Source organism: Typopeltis vanoorti, chromosome 6 (genome assembly GCF_054136105.1).
Source record: "Typopeltis vanoorti isolate ZY-2024b chromosome 6, IOZ_Tvanoo_1.0, whole genome shotgun sequence".
Taxonomy (NCBI): Eukaryota; Metazoa; Arthropoda; class Arachnida; order Uropygi; family Thelyphonidae; genus Typopeltis; species Typopeltis vanoorti.
The window spans coordinates 34,854,143-34,880,369 of record NC_143554.1 but is presented as its reverse complement, the minus strand read 5'-3'; the positions used below and the strand labels follow the sequence as shown (position 1 = coordinate 34,880,369).

General features: G+C 37.5%; 1 protein-coding gene across 1 annotated transcript in view; it reads right to left on the bottom strand.

Annotated features, from left to right (window-relative positions):
• Window positions 1-26,227, bottom strand: part of bor (ATPase family AAA domain containing bor) — a 353,851-nt gene that overhangs the window by 273,877 nt on the left and 53,747 nt on the right. The window contains exon 3 of the mRNA XM_090394748.1: window positions 16,200-16,259. Coding sequence (XP_090250874.1) covers window positions 16,200-16,259 — 60 coding nt within the window. The remainder of the gene's footprint in view (window positions 1-16,199; window positions 16,260-26,227) is intronic.

Here is a 26,227-nt window from a genome sequence, read left to right as displayed (position 1 = left end):
GTCCACTAGCCAAGTGATCTTGGCTGAGCTATGCAGGACTGCCTGTCTTGCCAAAGCATGGACCAAAGTAGTATAAGACTACCAGGATCCCCCTTCTCACTTCCCTTCCCGGATGTCCATGGGTGGCACTGCATGGCAAACATGGTTGCAGGGAGTTGGTGGTCTTGAAGAAAGGATAGTTAAAAAAAGACTTAGGAGTAGAGGAAAGAATAACAGGAAGAATAAAAAAGGGCTACTATCATCACTGGGAGATCCCTTCACCACGAACAGGTAGGTGTTTTATGTGTGAAGGGGGTGTTGCCAGTATACTGGGAAAGCATATGAACTAAATGTTTGACTAATTTGCATGTGGGTAAATCAGTAGCTTTAAAATCTGACATAATGGCACATTTTGTTTGTGAATTTTACATTTTAGGTAGTCCATATATGCATGGGGCAGTAGAATTATATGGTTTTAGTTTATTAGTAATTTCAATAGGCCAGGAGGTAATTTTTTTTTTTTTGTTTAATGAATCTGTGATCTCTTCTGTATATTGGCAGAATCACAGTCTAAAGGAAGGCAGGTTGGCCAATCTTTAAGGCAAAGAGCAAGCATATGAACAGCAAAAGTGAGGAAAAGAAATATGTTTTGTTGTTCTTGGGTGAAAAAAAAAAAACAAGATTAAAAAAAACATTCAAAAAAATGAACTTTCGTGAAAATTACAATAAATATCTCAACAAATAAAACGTATTTGCGACACGCGTATTGTATCACATGTCATATGGTTATCATGCACAGTGATAACTTTATATAATTTTTAGAATTGTCGGTTAGTTTCCTAGTTTTTGTTACTTTCTATTGCTTACCAGTGTATCCTTTGAAAATGCTGACAAATATTAGTCAGTGAAACGTCAGATATTAAACTATTAGTTACTTCACTAACATACAGAATTAAGTCTTTAATTTATTAAAACATAAGATTGTTTCAGTGAGAGTAAAGCTGAGATTTTCTTTTTTAAATGAAGACACCATACATGAGAGGCTGGTCAACATACTATAAGTTGAGATTTATCATGCTGTAGATAGATAGATACGAAAAAAAGGTTCACATTTGGTTTGAAGATCTGTGGATTGCATTCCAAGGGAAATGCATAAGATGAGGAATTATTCCAGAGGGTAACAGCAAAAGGGATGAATGAAGAAAAGGGAAAATTTGTTCTATGGGATTGAACTGTGAAAGAATGTTGAATACCTGCTGAATTCATTTCAATGGATTATTGATGCTAGTTCAGATTCTGCTGCATGCAGAAACTGAACATCTGTCTGAAAGTGACTTAGTAAAAGGGGGGAGAGAGAGAGAGAGATGGAGGAGTGAGGAGTCAATCTAACTGCTCTTTTCTGTAATGAATTGCATGTTATTTATAGGGAGCTTGACAAGGTGCCAAAAGAGAAGCTAGCCAAAATACTAGTTGTATGCTGTCAATGGGGCATTATATCAAGAGCAATACTTAGTCTTTATTTGAGTTATAAGTCAGCAGTTAGAATTGAAGGAGGTACAGGAAGATGGTTTAATGTTAATGTTAATGATGGTTTAATCTGGTGTCAGACAAGGATATACATTATCCCCTCTGTTATCATTATCTATATGGATCATATTATGAAGGAAAGTGGTATTAAACCAGATATCAAAATTGGAGATGTTAATCTCAGCTCTCTGCTTTATGCAGATAATGTTATACCTCTAAATAAATCTGCTACAATCTGCAAGATTCCCTGACTAAATGAATAACTGTTGTAATAGATATAGTATGAAGGTCAGCATTAAAAAGACGAAGACAATGAAAATAGGCAAAAACGTTGAAAATATCAACTGCAATATGAATAGAGAACCTATAGAACATATAAAACATTTCAGCTACTTAGGCACAATATGTAGTGAAGATGGTAAATTAAATATGGAAATAGACAACAGAATCAACAGAGCTGGTATGGTAGGAACTCAACTGAATAAATTTATATGGAATAAGAATGAAATTAGTCAAAACACTGAATTAGCTATATACAAGACAGTATTCAAGCCAATTTTAACTTATGGATCTGAACACAGGATCAGAAGTAAAATACTTGACCAGACTAGAGACTGCAGATATGAAGTCCTGAGAAAGATTACAGTCATGAGTAGATGGCATCAATGGCAATATCATATTACAAACAAGGATATTAGAAAAGAACTTGACATTGTCAGAATCCAGGAATGCATTAGAAGAGCAATTCTCAGGTGGTATCAGAGAGAATTCTAAACAGAATGGGAGAGGAAAGATTAGCAAAACAAGTATTCCCTGCCAGGTTGCGAGAAAAAAATCCAGAGGAAGACCAATATATAGGTGGATTGATAGAGTAAAGAGTGCCTTAGAAGACAGAAATATCATCATCATCATCAAATTCCTGCCATGTACCCTCAAGGGGAGTACAGGATATGATAGTACTACATGAAAAAAATTACATCATTATTAATTTCCTATCTACAATTTTCCTCCAAATCAGTCTGTTACTTGTCAAGACTCCAACATAATCAGATCTTATATTTCTATCATCTAAAGCACTTTGTACCGTATCAATCCACCTATATCTTGGTCTTCCTCTGGGTCGTTTTGCTGCCAACCTGGCAGAAAACACTTGTTTTGCTAATCTTTCCTCACCCATTCTGTTTAAGTGACCATACCACCTGCGATTAGCTCTGCTAACACATTCCTGGATGCTGACAATGTCAAGTTCTTTCCTAATATCCTCGTTTCTAATATGATATTGCCACTGATGCCATCTGTTCATGCCTATAATCTTTCTCAGGACTCTCATATCTGTGGTCTCTAGTCTTTGGTCAAGTGTTTTACTTCTGACCCAGCTCTCAGAACCATAAGTTAAAACTGGTTTGAACACTGTCTGGTATACAGCTAATTTAGTGTTCCGACTAATTTCTCTTTTATTCCATATGAATTTATTCAACTGACTTCCCACCATACCAGCTTTGCTGATTCTGTTGTCTATTTCTATATTTAATTTACCATCTTCAGTAAAAATCGTGCCTAAATAGCTGAAATGTTTTACTTGTTCCACAGGTTCTCCATTCACAACGCAGTTGACATTTTCAATGATTCTGCCTATTTTCATTGTCTTTGTCTTTTTATTGCTGACCTTCATACCATATCTATTACAACAGCTATTCAATTTAGTCAGAGAATCTTGCAGACTTGTAGCGGATTTATTTAGAAGTATAACATCGTCCGCATAAAGCAAAGAGCTGACATTAACATCTCCAATTCTGATATCATATTTAATACCACTTTCCTTCATAATGTGATCCATATAGATAATGAATAACAGAGGGGATAATGTACATCCTTGTCTCACACCAGATTTAACATTAAACCATCTACCTGTACTTCCTTCAATTCTAACTGCTGACTTACAACTCAAATAAAGACTAAGTATTGCTTGATATAATGCCCCATTGACACCATATAACAGCAGCGTATCGAATAGCTTCCCTCTTGGCACCTTGTCATATGCCTTTTCCAAATCGACAAAACTTAAATACAGATCTTTGTTATATTCCCATGCTTTCTCGACTATTTGTCGTAAAGTGAAGATCTGATCCTGACAGCCTCTATTTGGCCTGAATCCAGCTTGTTCTTCACCAAGCTTTTCTTCCACAATTCTTCTCAACCGTTTCTTAAGTATATTTGCATAGATCTTGCCAGGAACACTCAGTAGGGAAATAATTTTGTAATTCTCACATGCAGTTTTATTTCCCTTTTTATATATGGGTAGTATGAGAGCTCTACTCCAATCATCAGGAATTCGTCCCTCTGTCCAGGCTTTCTGAACAATACAGTGCAGCCACTGTAAGACTCTTATACCACCATACTTCAGCATTTCTGGTCGAATATCATCTACTCCTGCTGTCTTTCCACATTTCAAGCCTTTGATGGCTTTTTCTACTTCAAGTATGGATATGTATTCCTGACTGCATGCCTGGTCAGTGTTTTTTACCACTGTGCTGTCATCACTGCTTGTTTCATTTAGCAGTTTTTCAAAGTAATTACTCCATACTTCAAGGATATCTTTTTCTCCCGTTTTCATGTCACCTTTATCATCTCTAATTCCTTTTACAGCACTCTTTCCTCCATTCTTAAGCTTCTTCAACAACCTCCAGAATAATTTGCCACCTTCTTGATATTTATTTTCTATATTCTTGCCAAAGTCCTCCCATGACTTTTGTTTAGCTAGTTTTACACAGTGTTTAGCATTCTTGCATTTGTCTCTAAATTCTCTAAGAGCACAAGCTGACTTATTTGACAGGAACTTTTGATATGCTTCCTTCTTTTCCTTCACTGCCTCTTTAACTTCCTGTGTCCACCAGGTAGTTATGATTTTTTTATCCTTACAGACAACCTCACCACATGCCTCTCTGGCAGAATCAATCAATGTTTTCTTCAGAGTTTGCCACTGAATCTCCAAGGTTTGATTCCCGTTCTCAAACTCTTTCATTTTTTCTTCAATAATCTTTGTGTATTTTAGTCTACAGTTCACCTCTGAGAGCTGCTCAACTTTTATTCGCTTTAAAACTTTCTTAGATGTTATTCTTTTCAATATTAAATTCAATTTCATCCTGCTCAAGACTAAATAGTGATCACTTCCAATTTCAAATTCTCTGTACACTCTGGTGTCCTGCACCAGGGTGAAAACATCCCTATCAACAATAATATAGTCAATGAGACTTTTCTTATTCCTAGATTCTTCTCTCCATGTGAATTTGTGCACATTTTTATGTTGGAACATGGTGTTAGTAATAACTAGTCCATGTCCTGAGCAGAAATCCAACAGATATTTGCTTTATCTGTTATTAGCTTTCTCTTTTCTCCAAATTTTCCCAAAATATTTTTGTATGTCTCACAATCATTTCTTACTCTGCTATTTAGATCCCCAACAAGGACCAACTTTTCCTTTTTCATTGTGTCAGTTGCTTTTTCTGAAGCCTCAAAAAATTCCTCCTCTTCTACCTTAGTAGAACCTTCTGTGGGACCATAGGCACAAATGAGTCTCATTGTCCAGTTCCCCATTCTCATATTTGCCCACATTACTCTACTTGAGACTGACTGCCATTCAAGAAGATTAGCCTCGTATTTTGTGTTGAATACTATGGCTACTCCTTCTTTTCCTTGATTGTCATTGCCTGAATATAACATTTTGTATTTATTGCTCAGAAAGATCTCACCAGTTTTTTCTTTTTTGTTTCAGTCACCCTTATTATGTCGACTGGTACTTATCTAATTCCTCAGCTAGCTCCATTTCTTTGCCATTCAGGCTTCTTACGTTGATAGTACCGATCTTTAACTCTGGTGATGTTGAGTTGGGGTTTGTTTTCAGATTTGTTCCAGTAGCTGACTTTTTGCTGTTCACCCTGGTTCCCTGGCGAAAACAACGGGGGCCTTGTTTAACTGGGCGACGCCCCAGCTGGCATGAAATTTTGTCATGTTGTACCATCATTTTTTATTTTGGTTTAACCAATAAGAATACAATTTGGTCGGCTAAATCCCAAATTGCCAGCCCATCCTCGTCCGTTCAGTATCCAAGTAGATACCCAACAGGGTGCACCACGAGAAGGTGAGGATTGGACATTAGGTCAGAAGCCCTGGTCGGTTCTCCGCATTCCTTTAAAGGCTATGTGGAGGTCTCCTCTCAGTTATACAGCTTTGACTCTTAAGCACCCCAGACAGAAATATTAGATCTGATAATGTTGTAGTCTTGACAGGTAACTTTGTTACAGAGATATTAGGACAGAGCCATTAAAACAGAAATATTAGATCTGATAATGTTGTAGTCTTGACAGGTAACAGACTGATTTGGAGGAAAATTGTAGATAGGAAGTTAGTAATGATGTAATTTTTCATGTAGTACTATCATATCCTGATATATACCCTTGAGGGTATATATCAGGAATTGGATGATGATTGAGATGTACTACCACAGAGGTCAGAATGCATTCAATATTTGGGAGATTTGTGATTTGTACAAAGTTAAAAAGCTGTTCAAAGATAAAATAATGCCTTAAGCAAAAGAGAAATCTAATGTGTGTTTTGCTAGTGTTGAAACGTCGAAGAATGATATGGAGATCAGAATTTAGGATAGCATAGGATAACGTTTTGGGGACTGTAGTAATTTGTGGATTAGGCAAAGTTTGTCAAATGAAAGGGAGTGCAATGTGCTGTCATCAGCAAAACTGCATTGCCAATCATGTGAAATAGTTAGCTGATATGCAGAAGAAGAATAGGCGAGAAAGCAGGATATTGCAGAATCCCAGCATTCACTTGTCTTAGTATCTCCCATAGAAGGGTAGTAGCCCTTCGCTTAATGCATAGCATTATACATGTCCGCAAGGAGATGTGCTTTGCATTATGGGAGATACTAAGACAAGTGATGAGAGCTTGGTCCACCTTTACCACGAGTTGCCTCAGTCCCGAAGATACTTCAAGTGCAAACTTTGTTTGCTTACACTTGGATAAAGGATTAAACTATATTTATTATAGTCTAACCAGAAAAAAACTTTCAACATGTTTCTCTAAATCCAGAGTAATTTAATAATAAAGTGAGACACCTTTTGGCAACTCGTATAGTAAATATGACTTCTCCATTGCTTCCACCTTAGTATTACCACCTCTGGGTCTGGCTCCCACTGACGAGATCCCAATATAGGTCGAAACAGGTCTGGGTAGCAGCCCTTACCTTAATGCATAGTATTATACATATCTGCAAGGAGATGTGCTTTGCATTATGGGAGATACTAAGACAAGTGATGAAAGCTTGGTCCACCTTTACCATGACACTTCATGTGCAAACTTTGTTTGCTTAAACTTGGATAAAGGATTAAATTAAATTTATTCAAGATTGGACAAGAGGTCACAGCTGGCATTAAAGGAAGCAAGTTTCCTATTTTTAGCTTTTTTTTAAAATCAGTTTTGAGTGGATTTATAGTTTTCTTGACACTATTCCAGGCTTTGGTATAAGCAATACAGGAAGAGGGACTTTCGAGTGTTTTCTTTTTAATTTGAAATTAAGAGTTAAGCCACTTGCTTGTAACTAAGTAATTAAGAAGATCTCCTCCAGCACATACATGCATACATTAAATGGCCAGTTACTAATGAAAGCCAGATTAATTCTTCTCTTGTATAGCACGAGCACCTTTTGGAAAACTAAGGCTTAGTTTTCCAAATAGGGGAATGAGAATTTTAGATGGAACGGAGAAAAAAAGTTTCCATAACAACAATAATTTCAGTGATATGTTTAGTACATAAGATTGGGCCCAGGTTGGAAATAATAATCCAACCAAAGGAATGAGGCACCAAATAATGAAAATCATTCTGCTTAAATGTAAACAATACCACATAATGTATGAATGAGAGTGGTTGTGTGAGTGTTGCTCCATGGAGGAAGAGATCTGCTCTAGACGATATGAACTGCCTAAAGGATAGAAAGATAAACAACATACTTAGATGTGTCACGAGTAAGAGATCGAGGGTGTTTAGGCAATGGTTAGGGTTATCTGGTATTCTCGTAGGTATGTGAACAATTTGTATAAGATCACAGATGGCAGCAAATATCTTAGCATTTCTACCTGCTTGATCTGTGCAGCTGGAAAAAGAAAACAATCTAGTGTTGCAAACAATAAAATCTCCAAAGAAGATGGCATCACTATCAGGAATGTACGACTGAAGAAAACTGACATTTTAGCCAAAGGAGATCAAAATTAGCAGATTCTAAGTTGAATACTACCTAGTAATATGTATCAGTATGAACATATACAGAAACACCAGCTTTGAGGTGAAATAAGTCAAAAAAGTGTTCAATTTGGAAAACAGAGTAGTTAAAGAAGTTGAATTTGAGTGTCATTCAAGAAAAGGAGGTGAGTTTTTGCATATTAGAGATAAAAATAAACATTACTGAGGTTGGAACTGAGACTGTGTATATTTGTGAAGTGGATCTGGAAGATTCTGCAAGGTTGCCACTGACCACATGGGTTTTGTGTGTGTGTATGTGCACACACACACACACTTCCTATGCAGTGTATGAATTCATGGTGGCTATTAGTAGCACTTGATTTTCACTCTTGCCAAGTTCATACACATGATAGGGGAAGTGCATTCAAACTGGTTATTTATAGCCATTATGATCTCCAACTTGCTTGTTGGCATATTGCAGGTCACCATGATGAAACAGACGCCACCATCACTTCAGGCCCACAAGCATGAAAATTCTTTTTTGCTTCTCCATGTGTTTGTGGGCCTGAAGTGACGGTGCTTGACAATTTTTCTGGGGTAAAAGTTACTGTTTAGTGACGTTGATAATGTTGTCCTGTAACATTTTATCTATTTCTGAGTGGAAGGTGAGGATGATGCCGTTATATATTTTATTTTCTATCTCAGTCATGTCATGAACTGGTGATACAATAAGGTTACAAAGTTTTCTGGTGTTTTCAACATTGGGTATTATTATCATCATCATGGTGTTGATCATAAATCACCCTGAACTTTCTATTAATTCAGTGATGCAGAAGAATGTTTTGTAACAAGTGATAAGGAACCATTTCAGACTGTCAATGCTTACCAAGGTTTAAGAACGCTTTAACTGAAGAGAGGCACAGAGGGCAAAGATAGTGTCAAAGGGCTGATAAAGGTTGGCTAGAAGTTTGGCACCAATTTATTGATCTATACACAGCTAGCTTGCATCCTGGCAATAAAAATCTCACAACTCTTTCTTTTCCCATAATGTCTAATGTGTAGCTACAACACTCCCATAGCTTTGCATGACGTGTATATGCAACTGAGATCCAAAGCATCATCATCACCAGCTTATTACCACCATCTTTGCTTCATGCAACATGCATACCTGGAACCCTACACAGTGAGTGAGTGAGTGAGTGAGTGAGTGAGTGAGTGTGTGTGTGTGTGTGTGCGCGCGCACATGTTGGGAAGGAGCTGATATTAAAACAGAGGAAAACTAATCGAAATGCTCAGAGTACTAATGGGTTGGTCAAGAATTTGGTTGTCTCACGCCACTGAAATGTGGCAAAGGGTTCAGAGTTGAAGAAATGATTATAGAAAATCTTGTAACTTGGATATGAGTACTGCCATCAACATGGACAGGGAGAGTAGTATGTATGAAAATACAGTTCCCTGGGATACTCCAGCACTGGCAAACCTTTACATAGTTTGTGTTTATAGATAGGTGATGTGGCAAGATGTGTGCTCTGGATCAAGAATGAAAGAATTCATACTGGTAGTTACTTTGTAACTCATGGACTTTCAGGAGATGGAGCTGACTGTTGATGACTTCCTTCATTATTTCTCACAGATCTGAGGTGAGTGCAATGTGACAATAGGACAATACTTTGATCTCTGGCTTTTATTTCCTTTCTTTGGAATGGGTTGAATGTAGACTTGTTCTGTGTTGCAGAGTAGATGCCAGATGAGTAGTACAGGATGAGCTTCAATTCTGAAGAACAAGTTTAAAGTACAAGTTGGGGGGGGGTTTAAGCACCAGAATACTTGATATCCATGAAATTCAGGATTCTTCTAATGTCTTTATGAAGAAAGATTATAGGAGGCATGCAGTAAGAAGTTGGTGAAGTGGAGGGGTACACTTTGTCTTGATCATCAATGCAAGATTTGGAGGATGATGTCAGCCTTATTTAGGCGATCTTACAACAGTATCATATGGAGGTGAGAGGGGTGAAAACATTGATAGGCAGAAGTTGCACCCAATATCCTTGACAAGGGACCAGAGGCAGGATTTCTGTACTTGGCCCTCTCAAGGTATGATTTGGATTTGCTTATGGTCTTTTTTTTTTGAGGCTGTTGAATGCTGTACTGTAGGTTGAGCAGGATGTTTGGATAGTGATTTGGCATTTGAATGGAATGTGGAATGACAGCCGTCATTCCAATAAGAATTATTTCATTTATTCAGATGGAGAAGGAGTTTGGATTAGAAGAGTGTAAACAGTCAGCCCAAAAAAAATGAGGAGAAGAAATCGTCCCATTCAGCACCACTATAGTCTCAAAGGGCACAAAACAGAGAGAATGGTTTGGTGAAGGGAAGTTCTGCAGGAAAGGAGAAAGAAGACTTGAATGAGGTTATGGCCAGAGTTACAAGAGGAGAGTATGCAGTAACCAAGAGAAGATAAGTATATTTATCAGGAGAAATGGTTAAGAAGAGATCATGGGTGTTGGGAGAATGGAGAGGATATCAGGTGAAAGACTGTTGCTGACAACAAATATCTCTATATCTCTTTCAGTTCAGTGGAACTGGAGAAGGGAAGCCAGTCTGAGTTGTGAATAGTGAAGCCCAATGAAGATGGCTCACTATTTCAGCATCGCGACCAGAATCAAGCTGCATAGAAAAATAATGAATAAGATCAGAGCAAATGCAATTTCAAGAAATTTTTAGATTTACTCTGATGGAAAATTTTGAGCCAAAGAAGATAGTAAACAGAGGATTTAAGATCTGCTTTGATATGGGATGTCAGTTTTCACAAATCTACAGGTTCTATTGCTGTGGTAGAGGTGATCATGAAAAGTGTGGTTTCAAAAATCACACTCTGTAGGTGTTTGGGGAGGGGATAGAGTGTTTTTTAATTTTTTATTTTGTGGTATTGTTTTATACAGGAGGTTTTTTTAAATGCAGTGCTATCAGAATTTTTGACAATGACTTCATGTTCGATTTGTGATAAGGAATTAAAGAATAGATAAATGTAGTGGAAGATCCAAAAGGAAAAAAGACAGTTTCCTTTAAATGTTTAACATTATATAAGCAAATAATATTAATACAGGGTGGCCATAAATTAACTTTCCCTCTTTGGAGGTATCTCTAGCTAAAACTAATACACGGAATGAGACCAGATTTTATATTGAGACTTTTGAAGCCATGGGGAGTTGAATTCCGCGAAAAAAAGATTTAGTACCAAAAGTCGTCGCTAGGGGAAGTTTTGGCGCTGGCAGAGCCGAAAGCAGTCAGATATATGCAGTAAACGCAGGTAAAAAGGATTATGCAAATTTTACTTTGCGTATGTGACTCCATTGACTTTGGTGTTGGTGGCGTTCCCAGCTTGCATGTCTTAAAAGAGTACATAAAACAGGCTGTTATGAACATCCAATTCAACTTCTTACCCTCAGCTGTAGAGCATGTCGCACACCGGATGCAATTTGTTGTACACAAAAAAGGTCAGCACATTGAAAATCGTGTATGTATGTGGTCCAGGGGATCCTGATTCTGATGAATAAAACATTATTTCCTGTGAGTTCAATCACTACATTAATTTCTGTGTCTCTCGCAAGTTGTTGTTTTAGTTTAATTATTATTATTCTGATTATCATTGTAAAGTACCACATATCCAGCTGGAATGAGTGACGAGGCTGTCGCTTACACCGTCGAAATGTTATTATTCTATTTTATCTGCCTTTAATGTAATTATCCGCTTGTTTTCGGCTCAGCCAGTGCCAAAATTTCCCCTATCGGCGACTTTTGGTACTAATTTTTTTTTCTCGCAGGAATCATCTCCCCATGCCTTCAAAAGTCTCAATATAAAATTTGGTCTCATTCCGTTTATTTGTTTTAGCTACAGATGCCGCCAAAGAGGGAAAGTTATTTTATGGCCACCCTGTATAATAAGCTTGTTTTTATATCTATGTATATATATAAATGCACTACATTTGCATTTCTGTGTTCACTTTCAAAGAAATATGTTGGGAAAAAAAAAAGAGATTTTTATTTAAAATGAAAATTGCATTCTCAAGCTCCATCAAACCTGCATACTAGAAAAGCAGTATAAAAACATTTGTGCCTTATAATACATCTCATGCTGCATCAATTGTTACGTAGCATAATCAACCACGTTCAGGGCAGTTTAAGCAGAGGATCCTGTTCGAGAAGCATATCACAGTCTCCAACACATGTCAGTGTTACTGCAAACAATACAGAAGGAATAGGATTAACCACAGAGGTGAACTTTATATTGGTACATCGAATGTATGAGATCTACAGATGAGTACTCTTGATATTGTCTGTAAAAGAGATGGAAAGGTACAAAATTGACATCCTGGGAGTTACACAGACCAGATGGAATGAAGAAGGTTATTTCAAAAGACAGGATGGTAAGCTAGTTATTTATTCAGAAGATGACTCAAAGCATTATGGGGTAGCTGTGGTACTGAAGAAAGTTCAGGCAAGAGCTCTTCTTAGTTATAATCCAGTTGAATGGCAGGATACTTTGTATTAGACTTAAGGCTCATCTTACCAATGAGTCAACCATCGTAGTTTATGTACCCCCACACAGATAGGACTGATGAACAGAGTGAGGAGTTCTACGAAAATAAGCAGACTGTTCAACTGCCTGCTGAGAAGGGATGGACTTTTCATCTTAGGAGACATGAATGCAAAAGTGAGAAAGAGTATGAGAGTGAGGATTGAATGTGGCATGTTTGGTTTGGAAAAACATAACACCAGTGGTGAATGACTGTTGGAATTTTCCAAAAGTCATTCATAAGCTGTTAGTCATCGGTAACGACTAACAGATTAGTCATTACCAATACCTGCTTCCAGAAATACCCAAGACAGACCTATACTTAGACATCTAACACTGATAGGTCAAGACACCAGACTGATTACATCCTGGCTCTCGAACATTGGAAGACAAGCATCTCTAATGTGCATATTTGTCCTGGAGTAGACTGTGGTACAGACCATCAGATAAGAGCGACGTAAGACTAAGACTCCAAAACCCTCCAAGTCAGGCACATCCCACTAGACTGGGTGTTAGATTAATTCCTAGTGTGTTCACAGAAGAAACATCAACTCGGATGGATGATTTTTTTTGAAAACTAACCAGAAATGTTTTGTGAAGGATAGCCAAGATAACCAAGTATCTTGGCCCAATAAGAAGGCCAAGAGACCCATGGGTATCAGATTCAACATGGGATCTGATCTCATGTTGAATCTGATAGTTGAGTCAGAAGAGCATCAGGCAGAACAAGGAAAAGTTTTATAGTAATAATTGTGAAAAGATAGTTCAGATGAGGAGGCATAATTATAAAAGGATGTTTCATTTAGTTTGTGACCTAAAGCACATTTAAGTCCAAACCTGAATGTCATCAAAGACAGGAATGGAGTAATACTAACAGAAGAAATGAAAATCAAAAACAGATGGAAAGAGTACTATGAGGAATTGTACAGCACAGAGGATAAGGAAAATTTGGAGGAGCACCTCCTACAAAGAAAATTTTGATTTAGAACCTCCTTCACTTCAGCATGAGGTTGAAGGAACAACTGAACAGCTTACAACAATAAAGCTCCAGGTGAAGATAGAATCCCAGCAGAGTTAGTTAAAGTCACAGAAGATGGAAAGATATGGGTTTCATAGATTGATTACAATATTTATAAGAAAGACAAAATCATGGCCTAGAGACTGGAAGAAGTCAGTTTTCACAGAGGAGATATGAAGATATGAGAGAGACTAATGTCTCATCTCTCATGCAAGCAAGATTTTATTAAAGATCATTCTAAATAAGATTCAGGCCAAAGTTAAGGCAGAGATGCCAGAGGAAGAAGCAGGTTTTAGGAAAGGCAAGGGAACTAGAGATCAGAACCTTTGCCTCAGATAGATCATTAAAAAGTATAAACAATTTAGATTCCCTATGGTAATGTACACTGGTGTCCAAAACCTAGGACAAACACTTATTTCTGAAGATTATAACCGTAAATTCAGACACATCTGCTTGTGACAATTTGTATAATTAACAACTTAGAGCAGAAAGTGGGTACAGATTCAAATTTTCAAATAGCATGCAAAGGGGTCACATGGTAGCACTCAACAGAATAAAAGATAAAAGGCTGTGGTAAGCGAATTGTTTGAAGGAAGCTCTTTTCATGAAGGAATAAAGTTTCAAACTTCGATGTCTTGTAATGTCTCAAAGACATCATCTAGATGATTTCGCACGGGGAAAGCTTGAAGAAGGCAACAGAATTACTGATATTGCCAAAAAGTATGGAATCCCACATAGCATTGTATCCAGGCTCTGGACAGCATTTCAAACCAATGGAATGTGTTCCAGACATTTGCTAAGAGGTCGCCCAACTCAACCATGGAGCATGAAGACAGATTTTTGATTATAACAGAAAAATGTAATCGATGCAGCATGGCAGATCAGCTCTTACAAGTTGGCTTCATTCAAGGTACATGGATATCTTGACAAACTGTCTGCAACAAGTAAGCCTATATGTCTGAAGGCCTGTAGTCTGTGTCCCTTTATCCACAGGTCATCATAGAGCACATTCCAGTGCTGTTGTATCCATAAAAATTGGACAAGACATGGGCTAATGTACTCTTTACAGATGAGACTCATTTTAGTCTTTCCTCTAATTCTAGACAACGCTTGACCCAGCGTGAAAGTGGTACTGCTTACTATCGCAAGAATGTACTTGAAAATGATAGGTACAGCGGTACTGGGGTCATGGTGTAGGGAGGCATTATGCTTAATGTACAAACAGAGCCACAAGTGCTGGAAAAAGCAACTATGACTGGTGAATAATATTGCAATGAAGTTCTTCAACAGGTTTGATTGTTTCATGGTGCTGTAGGCAAAGAATTCATTTTTATGGATGATAATGCCACACCTCATTATGCGTAAGTAGTGGAGATACTTCTGGAGAAATATGATATTAATCAAAGTTTGTATGTATCCCTAAATAAAAAGAAAACACATCAAGTACCTTTGTCACAGAAAAGCAGGTCTTTCTAACCATGCACACCACTTCTAACTGGGAAGACACCTGGCCCTTACATTGGACCACAGCCTGGTATGAATGAAAGTTCAAGGAAGGCTCACCTATGACCCACATATCTGGAAAAAGAAGAATTACCCACATAGTGAATATGAATAACAAAAGAAGAGAAATTGAATTGGATAAGGGATAAGTAACTCTTGGACAGCTAACAGAAATTAAAAGTAACAGGAATTAAGAAACAAATAACTGCTGATGCAGATTTTAAAAAAAATAATTATGTTCTATTGTATTTTATTTATTATCTTTAATTTTTTTAACATCCTGATTTATTTTTATTTTATTTATTTTCACCAGAAGGCATGCTATGGTCAATGATTGACCATGCAGTTATTTGCACCCACTGTAGTATGTGCTAATGCAGCTTTGATCAGTTGTGTATATATATATTCCTGAAGATGACCTTGATAAAAAGATCAAAATGTGAAAATGTTAATTTTAATCAAAGTAAGTTCTTAAATAAAGTAGCATGTCTCCATAATGATTTATAATGAAAACAGGATACAAGTTCAAATCTTTGAGTGGGTATGAATGTTTGTGATTGTTATTAAGTGGGGAGGATATAAATTTTGTTGTCCAGTGTGAGGCCACTACCCTGCTTATTAGAGGCCATGTCTTGAAAAAGGTTCATGTTCTTCCAGACTATGTAAAAATAAATTTAAAAAAGTGAAAAAAAAAAAATACTTAGCCTACCTATGGTACTTATGTACCTATAGGTTTACAACATTAAACTACACGTTTCCCCCCCCCCTTCTGAAATGATAATACCATTCCAATATGACTTCCCTGCTAATACCGTGTAGTGAATATCCATCGATTTATGAAGAGTAAGCATAGCACTCATTTAATATTAATAAAAGATGCCAAGAAATTATATTCCTGGTTTAATCCTTTATCAAAGCATAAGCAAACAAAGTTTGTGCCTGAAGTAATTTCAGAACTGTGATGTGAAGTCATGCTTCTGTATATGAGTTGCCCAGTCCTAAAATTACTGCAGGTGCAAACTCTGTTTGCTTACACTTGGATAAAGAATTAAACCAGGAATATAATTTCTTGGCATCTTTAATTTATAGTATAACCAAGTTTCGAACTCTTTTAATATGAAATTAATAATACCACTGTACTCAAGTCTATAAGAACATTAACGTCTGTGGCCTTTACACTACTCAATGGTGTATAATGCAATCAACTGAATTAATTCTTAGTAATCATGACAGCAGTTATGAGGAATCACTTTATTTCTTTTTGAATATATTTATTCTAATTTAAAAGTGAAATTTGTACATTTCCTAGACAGTGCATTTTTATAACACCATAGTAAAAATATTACCTGTTGAAACAGTTGATCATCATATCGTTTTCTGGACAGCTGATCTTGATATTGAGCTCTCTAAAAATTAAACAATTAAAAGATTACTTTACACATTGAAACAATCATAATTTAGCCACATTAATATTCCAAACAACTCTGATAAATCCATTCCATTATGTGTTATTAACTAAATATGAATCTACTTCATCAGAGCTGAAATAACATTAATATCAGATCAGAGAGCTTCAAGGTCATGGACTAATCAAGAGGACCATACATCATGCACAACTGTCATACCTACTCTTAAACTCATTCGCACAAGATCCACCATAGCTCTCACCCCTTTCTTAACCATACAAAAACTCAACTTTCACAGATTCCCCCCTGTCCTCTCCTGCATTCCACATAACAAAAAATTCCATCAACTAATATCCTATAACAACCTTTCCAAGTTTACAGACTTTTATTATCATATCACTCCCTTTCTCCTGTTTACCAATGTCTACAGTCTACACACTCTCAATCTGTCCTCATAACCTACATAAATCCCAATATCATCTGTAACTGTTCTCTACACTCTCTTAACAGCTTCTTCATCCTCTCAGAGCCCAGGAGACCAAATCTATGCACATTAGTCGAGAAGTGGTCATATCAAGGCTTTGTAAAGGGCTAACATGATTTCCCTATCCTTAAACACCAATGATCATTGCAACATTGTAATTATCCTCTGAGTTTAATAAATTTAGTTTAATCCTTTATCCAAGTGTGAGCAAACAAAGTTTGTGCCTGAAAGTATCTTCAGGACTGAGGTAAGGTAGTACAACACTGGGAAACTCATAGCAAAGGTGGACCAAGCTGACATCACAACTATTTCAGTATCTCCCATAATGCAAAACACATCTCCTTGCAGATATGTATAATGTTATGCATTAAAGGGAAGGGCCACTACCCAGACTAGTTTCAACCTTTATTGAGGTCTCTTCAGTGGGAGCCAGGCCCAAGCAGAGATACCAGGCAGAAGCATTAGCAAGGTCATCTCTACCTATAGGAGTTGCCAAACGGTGTGCCACCTTTTTTTTATTAAATTACTCCGGATTTAGAGAAAGATGTTGAAAGTTTATTTTTCACTTGGTTACACACCGTTTTCATCTCTCGGCTCTCATCCAAACTTCATCTTCCTTTACTGCAGCTACCAAAGCATGGAACAGCAAGAAAACTAAAACCAAAACAGATTTTAGAACTCTAGGTAGGATAATTGTATCCTGACTGCAGTCATGACTTCTATCGCTTTCAAAGTTATCAGTTTTAACTTCTGTCTAACACTGTTCCTAACAATGTTACACTCAGATGGTTCTATTACTTCATCACCCAAAGGAAAAGCCAACCTACTAGCTTCTTAACTAATTCATGGTTAATGCTGGAAAATGTTCCCCAACCATTACAAACACTAAACACACATGCCTAAATTGATCCTTCACAAGAAGGCAATCAGAAGGATCTTATCCAAATTAGATATAAAAAAATTTCCTGATCCTGATGGTATTTCTTGAGTTGTCTAAAAGTGTGTGTGCTCCAGTTAACTACCTCTATTATGTCTCTTTTTTTATGCCTTCTTAGGAGTAGGTTATATGCACTACTTTCCATGCTGTGGAATAGATACCAGTGGAATATGGAAGCAGCATAAAAAAGTTACAGAGAATGGAAGTTAATTCTGAAGTACACACCATTAAGGAAAAATGGGAAAAAACCATCAGGACCAGGAAATTTCTTGGTACCTAATTATTATTATTACACCCTCCATGGAGTAGGCACTCACCGTGAGAGGATCATTCAACTGACAACATATTTATCATACTGAATCTTAAAATCCTTCACACTACCTGAATTAAAAAACACATTCTGATAATGTATTCCATTCACTCACAATTCCCCATGTAAGACATCATCCCCCTCATCACCACTCTCTTACATAACTTCCAGGGATGGCTTCTGGTTCTACTCCTCTCACCTTCTACTCTTTTTATAATCCCCTCTGGAGTAATCAAATAAATTTCCCACACTAACTTAAATGTCTCTAACATACAGTGCCGCAACCAGAGGTGGAGGCCAAGGCCCCCTGTCCCCTCCCCCAAAGAAAAAGAAATAAACACTAGAAAATTTTTCCAAAAATCTTTTCTTAATTAAAATTAATTTTTTTTATTTATATTGTGTTGTGTCTTCTATTTCTATACTACTTATGAATTAGCGATCATTGCAGATGCTCAGCCATAGGTCATATGCAATGCGTAGTGTATTCTCAAATCGTCTACTCAACTCACCCCCCCCCCAAAAAAATTAAATCCTGAGTGCGCTACTGCTATCGTATCACTTTTTTTTTCCCCCTCCTATCCACCAAACTCTGCAATCCAGATTTCTTCAACCTCTCTCCATAGCCAGCATTCCAGAGTCCTGATACGGTCTGAGTCACTTATCTCTCAACCCTCTCCAATGTTTCCACATCACATTGAAAATGAAGAGACCAAATCTGAGCAACAATAATCCAAGTGTGGTCTGACGAGTGTGCTTTATACAGGAGCACAACCAACTCCTTATCCCTACATGTTAGAATATTTCTTTGCAACACTTGCAACATGCCCTATCACTTTCAAATCTCATCCACTTCCTGCAGTACAGCACATCAATATAAGTACACAAGCCTTATATTTATGCACTCCAAAATATAAAACTTACACTTATTAATATTAAAACTACAACCCCACTCCTTTGTTCAATCAGAAGTCTATTCAAATCTTCCTGAAGGGAATTAACATCAGCAGTGCTACTTATAATTCTTCCCAACTTTGCATCAATAGCAAACAAATGAAGATCTTCAGTCAGTCCACATGATATATAATTTACAAACAAGTTAAGCAGTTGGAGCCTAAGAACAGAACCCTGAAGCAAGCAAACATCCATACTTTTGCAGCTTGTACACCAACTTATTATGTGGTAATCTATAAAAAATTTGCAAAGTCCAAGAACATGCTGATCATAAAGTATATTTTGTCCATCAACCCAATCTAATATTCTATTCCTAACCAATCTCTCCAACACCTTGTTATACAGACTACTCTATAATTGGAAACTTCTTTTCTAGAACCATGCATGTGGAGTAGTACTACTCTGTCTTCTTTCCAATCCTTAGGAACCTTACCCACTACAAGACTTTCATTAAATAACCAGATCAAGGTTATAAGCTAAATGTTGTGTGCATTCCTGAAGAATATGTGATGATATGTCATCCATTCCCACAGCCTTATTAACATCAAACCCAATCAACACCTGAAACACCTCTGATTCTTTCACTTCCAATTCTTCTAATACAGAGGGCAATGACATCACCAATGTACTTAACAAAATGAACAATCACTTTACAAACTATGGTAGTTGTGATTTCAACCCTACAGAAAGGACAAAGTACATGAGTCACCTTCCATGGATTAAGAATTCCATGTATCTACACATAGTAAATGAAGATGAGGTAAAGAGTGTAGTAATCAGATTGAAAAAGGGAAAAAAATGGGAAGTGACAATATAAATATCAAAAAACTTAACATTATCATTAAACACAGATTACAGTTCTTGACAAATATCATTAATAAATCCTTCGAACACAGTAAGTTTATAGAACACTTAAAGACTGCTTCAGTTGTACCTCTATATAAAGGAGGTAACAGAAATGAAATAAAAAAATTACAGACCAATATCTATCTTCTTCTTCTTCTTCTGCAGCTTCTCCCACTTAAGTGGGGTCACTGTTTCTTATGAGTCTCCTCCACACCTTCCTGTCTTGGGCTGTCACCACATCCAAGTTCTTCATCTTCAAGTCCTCTTCTACCAGCTCCCTCCATCTCTTCTTTGGCCGCCCACGCTTCCGCCTTCCTTGCACATCCATCTGCATGACCCTTCTTCCCACATATTCGTCCTCCCTCCTCATCACATGACCAAACCATCTCAACCTTGCCTCCTGTATTTTCGCTCCTAAGTTCGTAACTTTCACTGTTTCCCCTGACATAGTCATTTCTCAGATGATCCTTTCTGGTCACACCGCACATCCACCTAAGCATTCTCATCTCTGCTACTTCCATCCTGCTAATGTTATTTTTCCTCAGGGCCACAGTTTCTATAGCATATGTCATAGCTGGCCTCACTACTGTCCTATAAATTTTGCCTTTCAGATTGATCGGCACCCTCTTATCACATAACACTCCAGCCATCTCCCTCCAGTTCCTCCAACCTGCTTGTATCCTGCATCCCACTTCCTTCTCACCTCCTCCATCTTCTTCCACTGTCGAACCTAAGTATCTAAAGTCTCTCACCTTCCTGATGACATTTCCTTCCAGGTCTGACTCCTGGCCACCGCCCACTGCGCAACACATATACTCTGTCTTACTTCTGCTCAGTCTCATACCTCTCTCTTCCAGTACTTTTCTCCATCTTTCCAGTTTAGTTTCCGCTTCTTCTCTTGAATCTACACACAGCAAGATGTCATCTGCATACAACATTGTCCAAGGTGCATCTTCTCTCACCTCCTCTGTTACCACCTCCATCACAATATTAAACAGAAACGGACTTAACGCTGACCCTTGATGCAAGCCAACTGTTACTTGAAAACTTTCTGTCTGTCCCAAACAGGTCCGAACACTTGTCTTCACATTTCTGTACATTTCCTGCACCAACCTGACATATTTCTCCGGCACCTTCTTCTCCCTCAGACACCTCCGGACTTCTTGCCTTGGCACTCTATCATATGCTTTCTCTAGATCAATAAATACCAGATGTAGCTCCCTTTGTTTCTCTCGATATTTTTCCATCATCTGTCGTAACCCAAAGATAGCATCTGTTGTTGATCTACCAGGCATGAAGCCAAATTGTTCCTTTGCAATCTCCACCTCCTCCCTCAATCTACCATCAAGAACCCTTTCTAGGATCTTCATTGTGTGGGACATCAACTTTATTCCTCTGTAATTTTTACAGTCTTGTGCATCCCCTTTACCCTTGTAGATGGGAACAAGAGTACTCTCCCTCCATTCCTCGGGTATATTTTCCTGTTGGCAAACTTTCATGAACAGGTCCCACAGCAGGTCAATTCCCTCTTCCCCCAGTGCCTTCCATGCCTCCACTGGAATTCTGTCGGGGCCCACCGCTTTTCCATTCCTCATCCTCTTCATGGCCTCCGTCACTTCCATTCTACTGATGTTCTGCACCATCCCCTCAGAAGGCTGCCCATCTCCTCTGTGAGTCCTTACATTTTCCTCATTCAGAAGTCCCTCAAAGTATATTTTCCATCTGTTTCTTATGTCCACATCCCTCCATAATACTCTTCCTTCAGCATCTTTGATCTGCCTCACATGTAAGATGTCCTTAGCTGCTTTATTTCTACATTTCGCTAGTTGGTAAATTTTTCTCTGACCTTCCTTTGTTTCTAATTGATCATACAGATTTTGATATGCCATGGCCTTCGCCTGTGCCACAACTCTCTTGGCTTCTTGCTTTCTCTCTTTGTACACCTCTCTGTCCTCTTCCACTCTTGACTCATCCCACTTCTGCTTTGCCTTCCTCTTAGCTGTCACTGCCACTTGTACATCATTATTCCACCACCAACCCTCCTTCTGCTCTCTAATCTTTCCAGATGTCTCACCAAGCACCTCGATTGCACAGCTCAGGATTACTTTTGAATTATGTTTCCACCAATGTTGTACACTTTCCAGTCCATCCGAAATCCTCTCTAACACTCTCTCCCTAAAACGATTCCTCACACTCTCTTCTTTTAAGCGAAACCACTTAATTGTCTTCATCCCATGGCAACCAGAAGTTCTTATCTTCGATCTTAATTTAAAGTCTGCACACAGCAGTCGGTGTTGTTGTGCTACTTGATCTGTTGGAATTACCTTACAATTTGTCACAACCTTAAGATGTTTTCTTCTAGTCAAAATGTAGTCAATTTGTGAGCTGTTGTTACCACTTCTAAATGTTATCAAATGTTCTTCCCTCTTGAAGAAAAACGAGTTCACAATTGCCAGATCAAATGCTACTGCAAAGTCCACAACCCTCTCTCCTTCCTGGTTCATCATTCCCACTCCATGGCCACCATGCACCCTTTCACAGTCTCTATTCTGTCTTCCTATGTGCCCGTTCAAGTCTCCTCCAACAATCACCATCTCATTTTCTTCCAATTGCCTCATTTCTTCATCTAACACGTTCCAGAACTCATCTTTTTCCTCTGCTGTACAACCAACTTGCGGGGCATATGCACATAATACGACCACCCGCTCTTCTCCAAGACCCAATTTCATTCGCATGATCCTGTCGTTCCTTCTACCCACGTCCAGTACTTCACCCTTCATTCTGCCACACACCACAATTCCTACACCATTTCTTCCCTCGTTAATCGCTCCAGAGTAGAACAATTTAAATCCATCTCCCAGTTCTTTTGCCTTTCCCCCTTTCCACCTTGTCTCCTGCACACATAAAATGTCCAACTTCCTCTTCCTCATCATGTCTGCCACCTCTCTTCCCCTTCCAGTCATGCTTCCAACATTCAGTGTTCCCACTCGCAACATCCTCTCCACCAATATCTATACTATCCACAATCTCAAAGGTTATTGAAATTCTAATAAAAAAATGCTTAATAGCTATTTAAATACCATGTCCTTTTACACAATTAATCAATATGGGTTTAGATCTAGATACAATACCGAAAAAGCGCTATTGGAGTTTCATAAAATGGTCTGTAGTGAAATAAATAAAGGAATGGAAAGGACACAGCAGCCGTTTTTCTTGATATATCTAAGGCATCTGTGTTCGTCATGACCTATTGCTACTAAAAATGTCCAAATACAGCATCAGAGGAATTACTAATGACTAGTTCAGATCCTATCTGAATAATAGAAAACAATATACCAGCTACAGCGCATTCAATAGCTCAACAAAAATAATAAAATACAGAGTCCTGCAAGGGTCTGCACTAGAACCCATCCCATTTTTAATATATATTAATGATTTATGTAAATGCAAACTTTTTGGCAAAATGATATCCTTCGCCAACACCACGACATTAATATACACTGAAACAACCCTTGAAGATCTAAAAAATCAGATTAATAGTGATATGTTAAAACTAAGTAAATAGTTTAGCAATAATGGACTTAACATTAATACCGATAAAAAGAGATATATGTACTTCATGTTAACAGATAAGCTAGATCACAATATAAGCATTAAATGGCATGAAAGGAAATGTAGTGACATCCCAAATTGTAACTGTAGCTTAATCAAAAAAAAACAAAATCAGTCAAGTATTTGGGACTCCATATCGATAGCAATATGAAGTGAAACTCCCACACCACTTTCTTAACAAATAAGTTTAGGTTCATAATTAATAGAATATATTATGTTAAAAAATTTGTAAATGAGGCATTCTTAAGATGCTTGTACTATTCCTGGGTCAATTCCTCACTGCAATATGGCATCACCTGTTGGGGTGGAGATTATTACAACAATCTGCTTCCATTAATAAGAATACAAAACAGAATAATTAGAGCCATAACCACTACTGACTTTGCACATTCAACCAACGATCTGTTTGTCATGCATAATATTCTACCACTACAGAAACTATATCTCTAGGGTTGTCTATTATACATAAAAAGGAACATTGAAAGTTTCTTCGAATATAATGTAGACTATGGATTACGATGCGGCTGGAACATGCTGGTAGTACCCAAGGCAAACAAAGAAATTTTTCATAAATCCTTCGAATACCTAACGACAAGCATTAACTCATCATTATAACTCACATATCATATCCAATTAAGGTACCAATATACTAACTTGTTCGTTCACTTAGGAGACTAATATATTAACATGTACATCAAATCAAACCGTGTAAGGTGAGCCCTCATAGATACTGTCACTGGGCTCGCAGTGACTGTTTCGAATTAATTTAATTCTCTAGTAACCAGTATGGCTACGGCCCTTGGTTACACATAAATACACAAACTAACTTACTTTATCACTAAAACCAGTAACCAGTAACTTATTATAAACTATGAAAACTACCCAAAATGTATTTTACTCTATTTGTATATATATATATATATATATATAAGGAAACATTTATTAACTGTAACAAAATAATAGCCAAAAAATAAGTGTAACTACCAACAGAAAATGATAGTAATACTTGAACTGTATTATATAATAGTGTACACTGAATTGTACAACTTGATTTGTATTATATAATACCGTACATTGAATTGTATAATATAAATATCTTGTATATGTGATGGGAATGAAAATAAACTGTTAACAGTTTTAACAGTTTATTTTCATTCCCATCATGGCATCATTTACATAAGTATGATATATGCTGATAAAGTGCACATTCAATAATTCTACTATTTTCTTTGCAACAGTCACTCTGCTGCCATGACTATTGACCAAAATCAACTTCCCATAATTATTCTTCCTCTTGCTTGCCATATATCAGAAGAATTCACTTGAAATAACCTTGTGCCTGACCAGCCAACCTCCTCTCATAATGCACCTTTTCTTTCTTTACCATCTCATCACCTTCCTAGCCTGCACGTTATACTTTTCATGGATCCATTTGCCACCAACTCTCTTGTACCTCCTCCTTTCTTTTCCAACACAGCTTATTTGATTTCACTCCTACTCTATTTACTCACTTAACCCTCGGTACGGTGTTATACACTGCTTGTGTCAGATACTGCCTTATGAATTTCCATGCCTGACAACATCATTTCCACACAGCTGATCTGTAGAGTGTATTGATTGCTAGTTGACTACAGAGTTTTCCATAATTATCCACCTTATAATTCCACATATATCCCTTTTTGGCGGTAACCTCTCACTGTTTCATCACTTCCCAAACAAGTGCCTCATGATCACTCTCGCCAAATGGCAGCAGTGTTAATGCTCATTACAAACTACATCTTGTGAAGTTATCACTAAATCCAAAACACTAAAGCTTCTAGTTGCTTCCATCATATGTGACAAATTCACTCTCCTTTTTCTCATACACTATCTTCTTTCATTATATCTGTAATTAATGTCTCTGTCAAGATCACCTTTTATTTTTACATACCCAACCAATCTGTCTAATCATTTCACATCAGTATTCTTTACATTCACTGGCCTATAACAGCATCCTATCAGATATACTAGCCTGTTAATTTCAACTTCACGCCACACAGACTCAAAATCTACACTTGTACTATCAACTTTCATACTCACTTTATGGGCACAATTCTCTGCAACCATTAATAGTACTCCCTCTCCTCTATTCACCTTCCTATTTTTCCAGAAAATTGTACATCCTTCAATTTCTTTTCCCAACATCACATTATTCTCAGCCAACCAAGTTTCACTCATACCGATTATCTTTGGGCATACTGACTCAATCAATGCAACAAACTCAGCTCTCTTATTTTGAATACTCCTTATGTTTGCATACAAATATAACAATCCCTGTCTTTGAGGCCATTCTACCAGCACACATGTTCTCTACTCTAGCAACTATACCACTTCTGTTTCCCTGAACCTGACTCTGATTGCCATTCATACCTGTTTCATCCTTACCTTTATGCGTTCCATCACCTTTTCCTGCCACAACCACATCTTCAACCTCGTATCTATCTTCCTCCTGTCATACATCCTTTAGCTGTGCTATCCTGCTTCACAAGCACCCTCTGATTGTTAGCTACATTAACTTCTTGATTCTGTGCCTTCTCAGCAAACAATAGCCTTTTTAATTTGGACAAAATTCTTCTCATATCTCTTTTTGGGTGATTGCTCTTGATATCTTCGACTTGGTGTAGCACAAGGTGTCTATTTATTAAGCTCTCTCATCATTTGTTCTATCATGTGACTTCTGCAACAGGATTGCCAGCTTTCTGAGCCCTCCACTATCATGCACATTGTGCATGATGGTGGAGGGCTCCTTATTTTTTAACTAAGCAATTAATGCTGGGTTCCAATGACCT